Source organism: Stylophora pistillata, chromosome 3, assembly GCF_964205215.1.
Source record: "Stylophora pistillata chromosome 3, jaStyPist1.2, whole genome shotgun sequence".
Taxonomy (NCBI): Eukaryota; Metazoa; Cnidaria; class Anthozoa; order Scleractinia; family Pocilloporidae; genus Stylophora; species Stylophora pistillata.
In genome coordinates this window covers 48,943,465-48,958,126 of record NC_142521.1, presented here as the reverse complement: position 1 = coordinate 48,958,126, position 14,662 = coordinate 48,943,465, and the positions used below count along the sequence as shown (strand labels likewise).

The following is a 14,662-nucleotide window of genomic DNA, read 5'->3' as shown; positions in this document are numbered from 1 at the left end:
CAAGAACTCCAACAGTCAAATTACTTTGAGGATATAACAAAACTAGGATAATAGTGACATGTCTGATAATTGTTTTAATATTAATACTCTGTATCATCTATTTCTCTTTCAGGATTCAAACAAGACAATGGTCTTGCAGGGCATAATAATGCATGATGTCCTGGGGCACCCTAAAATACTTCTTGATCAAGTGCGAGATGGCCTTGCAGTGCTGTCCTTTGGTGAAAAGATTAAACAATATCCTGACCTTTTCCAGGAATTATTTGTGCTCCAAGACAAGGAGTTGATTCCTAGTGATGTTATCAGGGTATTACAGTTTCCTAAACCAGCAAGTAGCATGGAAGCCACTATTGAGAGCTTTGATGGATCTGGTGCTTTGATGGATCATTTTAAACCATTGTCAGAAGGAGATGTGCGTAAACGCATTGAAGGTTTTCCTAAGAAAAGTTGTATTTTGGATCCCATGCCAACGTCTTTGGTGATTAACTGTATTGATGTGCTTCCTCCAGTTATTACTAAAGTCATTAATCTGTCCCTGGAGTCTGGTTCGTTCGCATTAAACTGGAAATGTGCACTGGTTAATCAGTTATTATAGAAGACCGGTCTTGATCTGGTATTTAAGAACCATAGGCCAGTCAGTAATCTTCAGTATGTGTCAAAACTTACTGAAAGAGCTGTCTTCAATCAGTTGCATGAACATATGATGGCAAATACCATTTATCCCTTATTCCAGTCTGCATATAGAAAATACCACAGTTCTGAGACTGCATTACTGTGAGTAATGAATGATATTCTTTTAAAGATGAACTCCCAACATGTAACATTATTGGTTCTATCGGATCTTAGTGCAGTATTCGACACGGTGTCCCACGATGTGTTGCTCGATCATTTGCATAATGATGTTGGTTCACGTGGGAATGCTCTCAAATGGTTCCACTCCTATCTTTCTCAAAGAAGCCAGCTGGTCTCTATACATGGTACTCTGTCCAATTATTTTGAATTGGACTGTGGTGTTCCACAGGGCTCTTGCCTTGGACCTTTATTATTCATAGTTATTATTCATTATAGCTATTATATTTATTATTCATGGTTCGTTTACGTAAACAAGCTCGTCATTGTAATTTTGGTCCAACTTTGGCAGAAAATTTACGGGATCAATTGATTGAAAAGTTGCCTAATGTTGAGCTAAAGAAGAAGCTATTGGAAGTCGTTAATATTACTCTGCAAGCAGCAATGGATAAAGTTCGAAAGTGGGAAGCCTCACACGAGCAGGCAAGTCAAATGGTCATGCCAAGCCAAGAACCTGGAGCAGGTACTCATGCAGTTGAAGAACGTCCTGGGCGTGGAGACAAAGGGAAAAGCGTTTGTTTCAACTGTGGTAAAGAAGGTCATTTTGCTCAAAGTACAAATTGTCCAGCCCGAGGTCGCAAGTGCAGCAAGTGTGGTAAATATGGTCATTATGCAAGCTGTTGCAAAGGGGGAAGGAACTCGAAGCCTGGAAAACAAGGTAACACCCAACAACGGGGAGGCAGACAGCAGCGTCATGGTAAGGGGAGACAGGCAAATCATGTTGAGGGTCATTGTAACGAGTCAGGTGAGGATGACAGTTTTGCTTTTACTATAGAAGAACAGACATGTGCTATGTCAAATTCCTCTGAACCCGCTATCTCAGTGAAGATTGGCGGAATCAGCAGAGATGTGTTGATTGATTCAGGTTCTGCAAGTAACCTCATTAGTAAAGATACACTGCAGGAACTTAAGTATCAGGGGCTCAAGATTGAATTAAAACCTTGTCTGAAGAGATTGTATGCTTATGGGGGTCGAGAACTTAAAATTGAGGGCCAGTTTCAGACAGAAGTTTCCGTACCCAAAGCAAAGGTTGTGGCAGATTTCATTGTTGTTGAATCCGGGCGTTGTTTGCTGGGATATTCGTCCGCCACAGATCTTGGAATCCTTCGTGTGGATCTCTCGGGAACTCTTGGGACAGGAGACTGTAACACTGTTGATGGTACCTTCGTGGGAGGACTCAAAGCAAAATACCCCAGTGTATTCCAGGGAATTGGAAAGCTTAAAGATTATCAGTAGAAGCTACACATTGACCCCAGTGTAACTCCAGTCGTTCAAAAAATGCGACGAGTACCTTTTTCTGTAAAGGACAAAGTAACTGCCAAGGTTAACGAACTCCTTGAAAAGGACATAATTGAGAAAGTCGAGGGGCCAACGGTGCGGGTAAGCCCAGTCGTTGTTGCTCTTAAACCGTCCGGAGACATAAGGTTGTGTGTCGACATGCGGAGAGCCAACGAGGCCATTATTCGGGAAAGATTGCCCATACCAACCATAGATGAAGTCCTTGAAAGTCTTAATGGGAGTGGTGTTTTCTCGAAGTTAGATTTAAGGTGGGGTTTTCACCAAATTGAGCTGGATCCTGATTCAAGGGATATCACTGCTTTTACCACCCATGATGGTATATTCCGCTACAAACGTTTGAGTTTCGGTGTAAATGCCGCACCAGAGAAGTACCAGCATATCATCACCCAGTCAATGGCAGGTCTACAAGGGGTGTCAAACATAGGAGATGATCTTATCGTTCATGGTCGAGACACTGAAGAACATGATAAGAACTTACACAGTGTGTTGCAACGTCTTAGTGAGAAGCAGCTGACTTTGAATGCTGAAAAATGCACTTTCCGAATGACTAAAGTGGTATTCATGGGTCTTTTGCTGAGTAAGCATGGCATCGGCCCAACGGAGGAAAAAGTCAGAGCAGTTGCAGAGGCAAGTCAGCCTCAGACACCCTCAGAAGTCCGTAGCTTCTTGGGGCTCGTTGGATTCAGTGCCAGGTTTATACCCGATTTTGCTACCACTGCTGATCCCCTCAGAAAACTTGCAAGAAAAGGGGAACCGTTCGTTTGGGGTAAGGAGCAGGAGCAATCGTTTCAGAGATTGAAGAGTCAAGTTGCAAGTGCACCAGTCGTAGCTTACTTCGATAAGGACACACCCACCCGTGTTATTGCTGATGCAAGTCCTGTTGGACTTGGCGCCGTGCTGGTGCAAGAAAAGAATGGGGAAAGCCGTGCCATCTGTTATGCTAGTCGCAGTTTGAGTCAAGTGGAGCGTCGTTATAGTCAGACAGAAAAGGAAGCACTAGCCTTAGTCTGGGCCTGTGAACGCTTCCACCTCTACTTGTACGGGCTTCCACAGTTTGATCTGGTGACAGACCATGAAGCACTTAAAGTCATCTATTCAAGGAAGTCTAAACCTTCAGCCAGAATAGAGCGCTGGGTTCTGCGTTTACAACCGTACAACTATCAAGTTTGCTATGTGCCTTCAAGAAAAAACATCGCAGATGCCCTTTCCCGACTGACGAAGATACCTGCTTCAGACAATTCCGCGGAAGATGATGGATATGTACGCGCGATAGCTCTACATGCTGTCCCTGCTGCATTGAGAATCAAAGAGATTGAACAAGTCTCAGCACAAGACTCTGAGTTGCAAGCACTCAGGAATTGTCTCATCGAAGGGAAATGGGACAATGCCCCAAAGCAGTATTTGCCAGTGCGCAATGAGTTGACTTTTATTGGCCATGTAATTCTCCGGGGGACAAGAATTGTTATACCCCAAGCACTTCGCAAGAGAGTCGTTAGTTTGGCACACGAGGGGCACCAAGGAGTCACAAAGACAAAGGAGAGACTTAGAACAAAAGTCTGGTGGCCTGCTATGGATCGTGATGCCGAGAAAAGATGTGCAGAGTGTTACGGGTGCCAGATGGTTACAAAGAACGTTCCACCCCCACCATTGAAGTCAACACCGTTACCCAACCAACCATGGGAAGAAGTAGCTGTGGATCTAATGGGTCCGTTACCTTCTGGGGAACATTTGTTAGTTCTCGTTGATTATTACAGCCGGTGGATAGAGGTTGATGTTATCCGAACAACTTCCAGCAAAACCATCATTCATTGCTTGAATGCCCAATTTGCAAGACATGGGTTGCCTAAAGGTCTGCGTACCGACAATGGCTCAAATCTTGTATCTAAAGAAGTAGAAGATTACCTAAATGAAATGGGGATTGATCACCATTACACAACAGCTCTATGGCCAAGAGCTAATGGTGAGGTAGAGAGGCAAAACAGGTCGCTTCTGAAGTCCATGAGAGCAACCCATGCAGAAGGAAAGAACTGGAGAGAGGAGCTAAACAGGTTCCTTTTGGCATACAGGTCCACGCCACATTCAACCACAGGAAAGAGTCCCGCCGAGTTATTGTTTAGGAGAAAGCTGACAACTAAAATGCCTGAGCTAGTCAATGTTGAAGAGGAGGAGGTAGAAGTGAGCGACCAAGCCGTTCGTGATCGGGACAATCAGAGAAAGCAGTTTAACAAGGACTATGTGGACAAGAAGTTCCATGCCAGAGATCGAAATGTGAAAGAAGGAGACAGTGTTCTGCTTGAGAAGAAGAAAGAAAATAAGCTGTCACCTTGCTATGAGAAGGAACCATATCAGGTGATATCTCGTTATGGGGACCAGGTGGTGTTGCGATCGCCTCAAGGTGTCCAGTACAAACGCAGCCTTCAGCATATTAAGTCCTTTAATATGCCAGATCTAGAAGAACAGGAAACGCCACAACAGGACGCTAAACCACGGACTGAACCTAAGTCATTTGAGACGCCACCTGTGGCAGAGGATCAAGTACCAATGGCTGAATCACCACCAGAAGATGTACCTTCTACTGTACCTACAGCTGAGCAGCATGTGAGAAGATCCGGCAGAATTACGAGCCGTCCAAAGGCTCTGAGTGACTACGTTCTGTACTAAAACTAGTGACATTGGCATTTTCATATTACTGTTCGTTGTCATTGCATGAGTGACATTAAAACGTTGTTTTATGAGCTGAACGGCCAAGGCTATGTTTATGTTTAGCGTGATTTTTGTCTTGAACATTTGGAATCGAATTGAACTTTTACGGTTTCTAAACAAAGTGGAAGTTTGTAATGTTTCTGTCTTTCGAGGTCAACCATCTAAGCGAAGAAAGAGAGGGAATGTAGTATACTAGGACAGCGGTTGTTTATGTAAAAGAACTGTGACGTTTGTAAGGTCTGTTCATTGCGTGACAGAAATTAGATATGCGCAATAACGACAAGGGCAAGGCTCAGAGTTCGATTAAAACGATTTAAGGTCTCATCCTTGCGCTAAGAGGGAAAAGAGGTATGATGAAATATATTTGATTTAAGTTTGATCTTCCCATTTATTAAGTCATATGGAACACGAATCTTAACTGTAAATCGTCGATTGAAATTGTGTTGTTTCATGTTAATATTCGTTCCCACGTGGAGTTCATTGCATTGTCATCTTGTCTAGTATTTATCGAACAGTTCTTATAATTAATTTGTGTCCAATTAGTGTATTGCTACCGTTTTGTTACAGTTTTTACGTGGTATTAAACATTTTACGAGTCAAAACCGTGAACGTATGGTTTCCTAAAGGCTAACGTCAGCTACAGTAAAAACTCTCCCGTCGTGCGAGGACGAAGATCGATTATGAACTACGCAACAGAACGAACCGAAGAAAACGCTGTAAACGTTCGGTCTTCCTCCCGCGAAAGAGTTCCGACCGAAAAGGGACTTGAGTACCAAACTCAATTGCTTCAAAGAGATGAAGATTCGGCTTTAAGAGCATGGAAAAGGCAAATAGAAACAACAAAGGGTGCTCTCGCATTCTCCACCGATATAACGCTTTTGCATCAAGAACGATGTAAGCTAGAAACACGAATGAACGATCTTGCGAATGCGTACTGCAAGCTGATCGATGTGCTGGACTCCGAAGAATCCAAATCCAACGCGACGAAAAATAACGAGAAGTTTCTACGGGAAACAGAAGAAGTTTGCAAAAACCTAAACGCTCGAATTTCCGAACTGAAATCCGAGAAGCGCGAACAGAACGAAGAGCGCGAGTCTGTTTTCTCGAAGCGCTCCAGCCGGAGTAGGAGTTCCCGCAGATCTGGAAAATCATCACACTATTCGAGTTCTTCCCTCGGGAGGGCAGAGATGCTAGCCAAGGCCGCAAGACTCGGCGCCGAGCTAAAATTCCACGATATCGAAAGTGAAAAGGTCGCCGCTCTGAAAAGGCAAGAAAGTGACATCAAGAAATTACAGATGATCAAAGAGCTAGCAGCTACTACCGCCGAAATCGAAGCAGTAACCAAGCTCGAAGAGGAAAGTTACGAACGCAGTCTCCCAGAAGAAGAAGAAGACCCCTATGGCAGAATACATGAATATCTACAGTCACAATTAAGTACCGTTATCGACAACAGCTCCTCCGCCGAAGCTGTCCCAAACCTGGGGAATGTGGTCACTACTGCATCCCCCGAAATGAACGCCCATACTAACGTGACATTTTCGTCGATGCCGCCAGTAACACTCAATTCGCAGCAGCCTTCTTCCAAGTTACCGCATCCAGTGTCTCCTCCTTTCCCTGTGAAGTCCACAGCAACGCCACGAATAACAAATCCAGCTATTCTCCACACAGACTCAACAACGGGAAGCGGTAATCCACTAAAGTTGACCGGTGACGAAACCATTCTCACGAAATTAGCCGATGTACTCGCTCAACGACAAGACAGAGACTCTCTACCTCGTCCGGAACCTGAAGTGTTTAAAGGCGACCTTCTTCGCTACCCGATGTGGATCAAATCCTTCGAGACATTCATCGAACGAAAAACAAAGGATCCATCTGAAAGGCTGTATTATCTCAGCAAGTTTACAGCCGATGGAGCCAAAGAAGCAGTAAGCGGTCTTCTACCCTTAGATTCTGAAGAGGCCTACGTTGAAGCTAAGAAGATTCTCGCAACCCGATTTGGCGATCCCTTTCTGGTTTCAAATGCTTATCGAAGAAAAATCAGCGAATGGCCAAGGATTCTTCCGAAAGACGGCTCAGGTCTTAGAAGGTTCTCAGACTTTCTGCAGCACTGCTGCACCGCTATGCACTCCATAAGGTACTTGGAAGTACTTAACGATCCAGAGGAAAATCAAAGGATACTTAGAAAGCTTCCGAACCACTTAGTTTCAAGATGGAGCCGTATTGTAGACAAGTCGATTGAAGAGGAACGAGAAGAAGGTCACAGTAGAGAAGCCTTGGGTCCAACCGAAGTTAATAGTACGGAAAACGCAAGGGGGGCCAAATACCCGTCGTTCGAAGAATTTTGTCGATTTTTGAAAACAGAGGCAAGGATCGCATGCAATCCCATTACCTCTCTGCAGGCAACAAGGGAAGAGGATTCGAAAGGAAACGGGGACAAGTGGAAACCAAACAGCAAATTCCCAAAGTATAAGGAAAGTAAAGATAGTGGATTCAGGAGTTTTGCAACAGGCGCAGAGGAAAGCAGGGAAGGAAAAGAGAAAAACAAAGAGGAAAACAAGGCTAAAAGGACAACCTGTCTCTTCTGTAAGGCTAGTCATGACATTGATACCTGTGATAAGTTCCTACGCCTGCCTTTAACGGAAAGAAGGAACTTTGTGCAAGCCAAGCGCTTGTGCTGGGGGTGTCTAAAGTGGGGCCACGTAAACAAAGACTGTCGTGAAAAAAAACCCTGCAAGACTTGCAATGGACCCCACCCTACTTCTTTGCATGACCAAACCTGGAAACCACAATCCAGACAAGAAACTCCAAACCAAGATAGTATTGCAAATCAAGATACATCTATCTCTCATCGTATTGAAGTTTGTAACATGAAGGGCTTCGACCATGGTACTTCCCACTCCCTGATCGTTCCGGTCTGGCTTTACCATCAAGATGACCCCAAAGTCAAGGTCAAGGTGTACGCCCTACTGGACGAACAGTCAGACGCATGTTTCATAAAGGAGTCAACGCTAACAGCCCTTGGCGTGGATGGCCCTAAAGTGGATCTAGAGCTTTCTACCGTACTCGGTCAGAAAACCATCACAAGTAAAAGGGTAACTGGACTCGCAGTTCGCGGAGTCAACGAAACGACAGAAATCACTCTTCCAAGAACGTACACTAGGAACGTGATTCCTGCTAGACGCAGTCAAATCCCTAGGCATGATACCGCTCTCAAGTGGCCTCACCTGGAAAGCATCGCCAGTCAACTGATGCCTCTTGATACCGAAGCCGAAGTAGGCCTGCTGATAGGAGCCAACTGCGTTCGAGCGCTTAAACCACACCAGGTGATCCTCGGAAACGATGACGATCCGTACGCAAAAAGGACCGCACTTGGCTGGGGAATCATCGGCAAAACCAACGTGCGAAGTCAGGATGAAGGCACCGACGACGTCAGAGACGATGTTTTCTGCAACCGTATAATCGCCTGCGAAGTTCAGCAAGAAATTCAAGCAATGTCGAACAAGAAGACATGCCACTTCGCCCTGAAAACGCAAGTAAAGGAAGTTTTAAGTCCACTCCAAATATCCAAGATGTTCACACTTGACTTCAACGAGCGTGCAACCGAAGAGAAATCCCTTTCCTTTGAAGACAGAAGGTTTCTAACCATAGTGCAAGAAGGTATCCATCAAAGAAATGACGGACACTACGAGATGCCCCTCCCTTTAAAGAATAATAGCGCTGAGCTGCCCAACAATAAGGAATTGGCGTTAAGCCGCCTCATGAAATTGAAGCAAAGGTTGAAGAGTGATACTCAATACCGAAAGGACTACGTGGACTTCATGCAAGACAACATTAAGAACGGGTTCGCAGAGAAAGTACCAAAAGAAGAAGTCTCCGATAAGAGCAAGCGAGTCTGGTACATTCCACATCATGGAGTGTACCACAAAAGGAAACCCGGGAAAATAAGAGTCGTATTTGATTGCAGCGCCCTGTATCACGGCTTCTCCCTCAATCAGCAGCTTCTACAAGGTCCAGACCTCACCAACAATCTTATAGGGGTGTTGTGTCGATTCCGAAAGGAACAAATAGCCTTCATGTGTGATATCAAGGCGATGTTCCACCAAGTAAAGGTCGACGGCATTAACCGCGACTACCTCCGATTCTTGTGGTGGGACGATGAGAACTTCGACAGCAGTCCAGTTGAGTACCGAATGTCTGTCCACCTTTTTGGTGCAACTTCCTCCCCTGGATGCGCTAATTTCGCCCTTAAGACCACTGCAAATCAATATGAAAGTGTTTGTGGAAAGGAAGCAGCCGACTTCATAAGGAAGGATTTCTACGTCGACGACGGATTGAAATCGGTCGCAACGGTCGAACAAGCAAAGAGTCTTATCAGCAGCACCAAGTTATTGTGTCAAAAGGGAGGCTTCCACTTACACAAATTCACCTCAAACAATAGCGAAACTCTCAATTCTATCCCTCCTGAAGACCGAGCCACCGACAAAAGGAATCCCAGTCTCGTAAGCAACGACCCAGCAATAGAACGCGCATTGGGTGTTCACTGGTGTATAGAGACCGATACACTTCAGTTCCGGATTGTACTAAAGGATAAACCACTCTCAAGAAGAGGAATTCTCTCTACGGTCAGCTCTATCTACGACCCCCTCGGCCTGGTAGCCCCTGTTATTTTGCAAGGCAAAAGTATCCTTCAAGAACTGTGCCGCGATGGAGTTGGCTGGGACGACAAAGTGCCTGAAGATATTAGACCAAGATGGGAGAGATGGCGTTCCGAACTTCCCGCCCTAGAGAAGTTGAAAGTGCCAAGATGCCATAAACCGAACGAATTTGGAGAAATTAAGACAGTGGAACTCCATCACTTTTCCGACGCCAGTCAGAACGGATATGGACAGTGCTCATACCTTCGCCTGACAGATAGTAACGATCGCATTTGCTGTTCGCTCGTAATGGGTAAATCACGCGTAACCCCATTGAAACCCGTCACTGTACCAAGGCTCGAGCTAACCGCGGCAGTCGTCGCCTCTAAGATAGGCTACGTCTTACGTAAAGAGCTAGAGTACGAAGAAGTGAAGGAAACGTACTGGACAGATAGCAAGACGGTCCTGGGTTATATAAATAACGATGCAAGAAGATTCCACGTCTTCGTAGGAAATCGAGTACAAGAGATTCGCGACAAGACATCGCCAGAACAATGGCACTATATAGGAACAAAGGAAAATCCTGCCGACGTCGCCTCTCGTGGTTCTAGTGTGCAAGAATTAATCGGCAATAGCTTGTGGTGGAACGGCCCAGAACTTCTCTGGAAGCCTGATAAAGATTGGAATCTCACCGATGCTTCTCCTGAGATCTCACCTGATGATCCCGAAGTTAAAGGGGTTTCCGTTCTAGCGATACAAGCCCGGAAACCATGGTCTGTCCTGGAACGCTTAGAATACTTCTCCAGCTGGCATCGTGCCAAGAAAGCTGTTGCTGTTTGCCTTCGCCTCCAAGAGAAGTTCCGACACGCGAACAATAAGGAAGTTAAACAAGATTCCAGTGATTCGAAGTCAAGTAAATACATCCCTGTCAACGTCGAGGAATTGCAAAACGCCGAGGGCGAAATTATTAAGACTGTTCAGAGAGCAGCCTTCCCCGAAGAAATTAGTAGAATGAAGAAGCTGAACGTCCAAGAGCAAACGCGCGATGAGAAAACCATCACACGCGGAAACAAGGCTATGAAGAAGGCAAGCTCTCTCTATCAACTGGACCCGTTTCTCGACGCAAACGGAATACTAAGAGTGGGTGGACGAATTAGACGTTCCAGCCTGTCGTACAGTACGAAACATCCCATCATCCTTCCAAGGAAAGGACACGTAACCGAGTTAATCATCTGCCACCACCACCAGAGGGCCAAGCATCAAGGTCGCGGAATGACCCATAACGAAATAAGGTCAGCCGGCTACTGGGTGATTGGTGGAAGTTCGGCTGTATCGAACCACATCGCGCAATGCGTAAAGTGCCGGAAATTGAGGGGAACTCCCCAAGACCAATAGATGGCCGACTTGCCAGAGGACCGTCTCGAACCTGCCCCTCCGTTTACATTCTCAGCGGTAGATTACTTCGGTCCGTGGTATGTAAAGGAAGGTCGCAGAGAACTGAAACGCTACGGAGTTCTTTTCACGTGTTTGTCCTCCAGGGCCATCCATCTTGAAGTCTCAAACAGCTTGGCCACAGATTCTTTCCTCAACGCCTATCGTCGATTCGTCGGCCGTCGCGGCCCAGTGCGCCAATTACGATCAGATCAAGGTACAAACTTCATCGGCGCAATGAACGAACTCAAGCAAGCTGTCAAGGAATTGAACCACGAAAGGATCAGAGAAGAGTTGCTCATAACCAACTGCGATTGGATAGAGTTCAAACCGAACGTACCACATGCAAGCCACTTTGGCGGAGTATGGGAGCGCCAGATAAGATCAGTGAGAAACGTTTTGGCATCGCTACTAGAGAGCCACGGGATCCAACTTGATGATGAGTCTCTAAGAACCTTTATGGTGGAAGCGGAAGCTATCGTTAATTGCAGGCCACTCACCGTGAACACCATAAACTCCTCACGGAGTCTCGAGCCACTCACTCCCAACCATCTATTGACCATGAAGTCAAGGGTAATTATGCCTCCTCCCGGTGATTTCAAACGTGCAGATCTCTACCTGAGCAAGCGATGGCGTCGCGTCCAGTACTTGGCCAACGAATTTTGGAATCGATGGAGGAAGGAATTCTTGCAGTCGTTGCAGCCAAGGAAAAAATGGATTGCAGTCAGAAGAAACCTACAAGTGAACGATATCGTGATTGTGATAGACGAAAGTTTGCCAAGGAACCGCTGGAAGCTTGCTCGTGTCCACGAAACCTTTCCCAACGATGACGGTCTGGTCAGGAAAGTTAAGATGGCGATTGCTACAGAGTGCCTAGACGATTCAGGCAGACCTACAAAACCGACTGCCTACCTGGAAAGGCCCGTCCAGAAAGTAGTCCTATTACTGCCTTGCGATCGAGTTGCAGACCAGGGAATCCCCACCGAGGAGCCGCAACTTTAAAGGGGGCAATAATGCTCTCCGAACTCTCATAGCATAGAAAGATAATAAGTAAAGAACAATACATGACTGATTAGGTTTGTTTCGTTTCGTAAATTGTTGCCAATTTAGGGGAGCCATGTGACGTTTGTAAGGTCTGTTCATTGCGTGACAGAAATTAGATATGCGCAATAACGACAAGGGCAAGGCTCAGAGTTCGATTAAAACGATTTAAGGTCTCATCCTTGCGCTAAGAGGGAAAAGAGGTATGATGAAATATATTTGATTTAAGTTTGATCTTCCCATTTATTAAGTCATATGGAACACGAATCTTAACTGTAAATCGTCGATTGAAATTGTGTTGTTTCATGTTAATATTCGTTCCCACGTGGAGTTCATTGCATTGTCATCTTGTCTAGTATTTATCGAACAGTTCTTATAATTAATTTGTGTCCAATTAGTGTATTGCTACCGTTTTGTTACAGTTTTTACGTGGTATTAAACATTTTACGAGTCAAAACCGTGAACGTATGGTTTCCTAAAGGCTAACGTCAGCTACAAGAACCATGAACTTATCGGCGGTCTCTCCCTTTGTCGGCGTAAGTTGACGAAAGACATGACGCTCGTACGGTACATTGTCCTCGGCTCGAAAATGAGCATCCAACTTTCGCAGACACACCACATACTCATTATCCTCGTTAGCATTCAGTGGTCCAGGATCTGGAATATCTTCGTAAATATCTTGTACTTCCATACCTGCTAAATGAAGTAACTGAGCTGTTTTCCGAAAAGGATTCGTAATTCCCTTGCCATCGATGTAATACTGATACGATCGTTTCCACTGTCGCCATCGTTCCGCGACCTGAGAGGAAGACCCTGTTAAATCTAGAGGCGGAAGCGCCCTTTCTACTGAATTCGACATCCTCGTCGCCAATTTGTAGTGTCTAAAAATGAAGAAGTATGCCACAAAAGGCAGCCACGAAGGCGAACAACAACAGTACACACAGTACACGTTTCTTTAATAATCTTCCCGCGCTCACACTTTCCCGGATGTATACTTTTACATAAACAACCGCTGTCCTAGTATACTAGATTTGCATAATGATGTTGGTTCACGTGGGAATGCTCTCAAATGGTTCCACTCCTATCTTTCTCAAAGAAGCCAGCGGGTCTCTATACATGGTACTCTGTCCAATTATTTTGAATTGGACTGTGGTGTTCCACAGGGCTCTTGCCTTGGACCTTTATTATTCATAGTTTATGCGTCAAAGCTATTCGCTATAATAAAGAAACATCTTCCTAGTGTGCATTACTTTGCTGATGATACGCAATTGTATCTTCAAGTCTGATGATAAGGCTAGTCTTGATGAAGCTGTCAGTGCTATGAATAGATGTATTTGTGATTTAAGAAATTGGTTGATTAGGGATAGGCTAATGATTAATGACCATAAAACTGAGTTGATCTTAATAGGAACTAGACAACAATTAGGTAAGATTAACGATGAATGGAATATTTCCGCTGCTGATTGTGATATTTATCCTAGTTCCTGTGTTAGAAATCTCGGTGCATGGTTTGATAATAAGTTGTCTATGTCAACGCAGGTTAATAAAATTTGTAATTCCGCATTTTATCCCCTACATAATATTAGGAGGATTAAGAATTATTTATCTCGTGATCCGTTATTAACGCTTATTCATGCTTTTATCACTTGTCGTTTAGACTATTGTAATGGACTTTTGTATGGCCTTCCTAAGTCGCAAATAGCCAAATTGCAACGTGTGCAGAATGCTGCGGCTAGACTTGTAATGAGTTTAAGTAAGTATTCGCATGTTTCTCCTGCGCCTTGTCAACTTCACTGGTTACCAGTACAACATCGTGTTCATTTTAAGATCATAATTTTAACATTTAAAGCTATTCATGGATGGGCGCCCAGGTATATCATTGAACTAATTAACATCAAGCCTAGGTCTGTATATGATCTTAGATCAAATCAAAGTTTATTACTTGACCCTCCTGAGGGGAAAATGCTTGCCACGTTGGGGGACAGATCATTCTCTGCTGCTGCCCCGTACTTATGGAATACTCTGCCAGCTGAATTACGTGATATTCAATCATTTTCCATTTTTAAATGTAAGCTGAAAACGTATTTATTTCGTGCAGCTTTCTCGAAGTACCCTGTCTGACAATTACTTTTATTAGTATTACTAATTAAGTTCCTTATTAAGATCCTTATTCCTAATTAAGATCCTTATTATGGATATTCCATATTATTCTTATTTTTAACATACATTGTTAAGATTAATGTACATGTAATTAGTTTTATAAATTTGAATTTACTTTAGTATTTTAAGTAGTTAAGCGCTGTTGATCATTGAATGAAAATAGCGTTCTAGAAGTTATTAAATTAAATTAAATTAAATTACTTGCAGAATGCATCACTTGAAACACTGAATTAGTTTCTTGTCTTTTCAACTGGTGCACCCTGTTTACCACATTTTGGACTGGGCAAAATTGAAATAAACTGTGACAATGTCACATCAATTTTTGCTTCAACTTGCCAGAAAAGTATAACCTTTCCTGAAGTTTTTCATGACAAAATGAACTTTTCAAGTTCCCTTGAAGCAGTAATATCCGCTACAACCAAGTCCTTCAACTGTGTGTAGGATCTTGAAGTTCAGATGATGTTGTTTTTCATGTTTCTGTTTTAATACTTATACTGTATTTTCTGAATTACAACCTGGGATCATATTCAGGAAGCAATTCTGTG

General features: G+C 44.1%; 2 protein-coding genes across 2 annotated transcripts; both read left to right on the top strand.

The window, feature by feature from the left end:
* Positions 1 to 5,531: 5,531 nt before the first annotated feature.
* On the top strand, positions 5,532 to 10,880 carry LOC148736555 (uncharacterized). The gene has a single exon (XM_088753083.1). It carries the CDS (start codon positions 5,532 to 5,534, stop codon positions 10,878 to 10,880), a length of 5,349 nt encoding a protein of 1,782 aa, XP_088609209.1.
* On the top strand, positions 10,881 to 11,918 carry LOC148736554 (uncharacterized). The gene has a single exon (XM_088753082.1). The coding sequence runs from the start codon at positions 10,881 to 10,883 to the stop codon at positions 11,916 to 11,918; it is 1,038 nt and encodes a 345-aa protein (XP_088609208.1).
* The last annotated feature ends 2,744 nt before the right edge of the window (positions 11,919 to 14,662 follow it).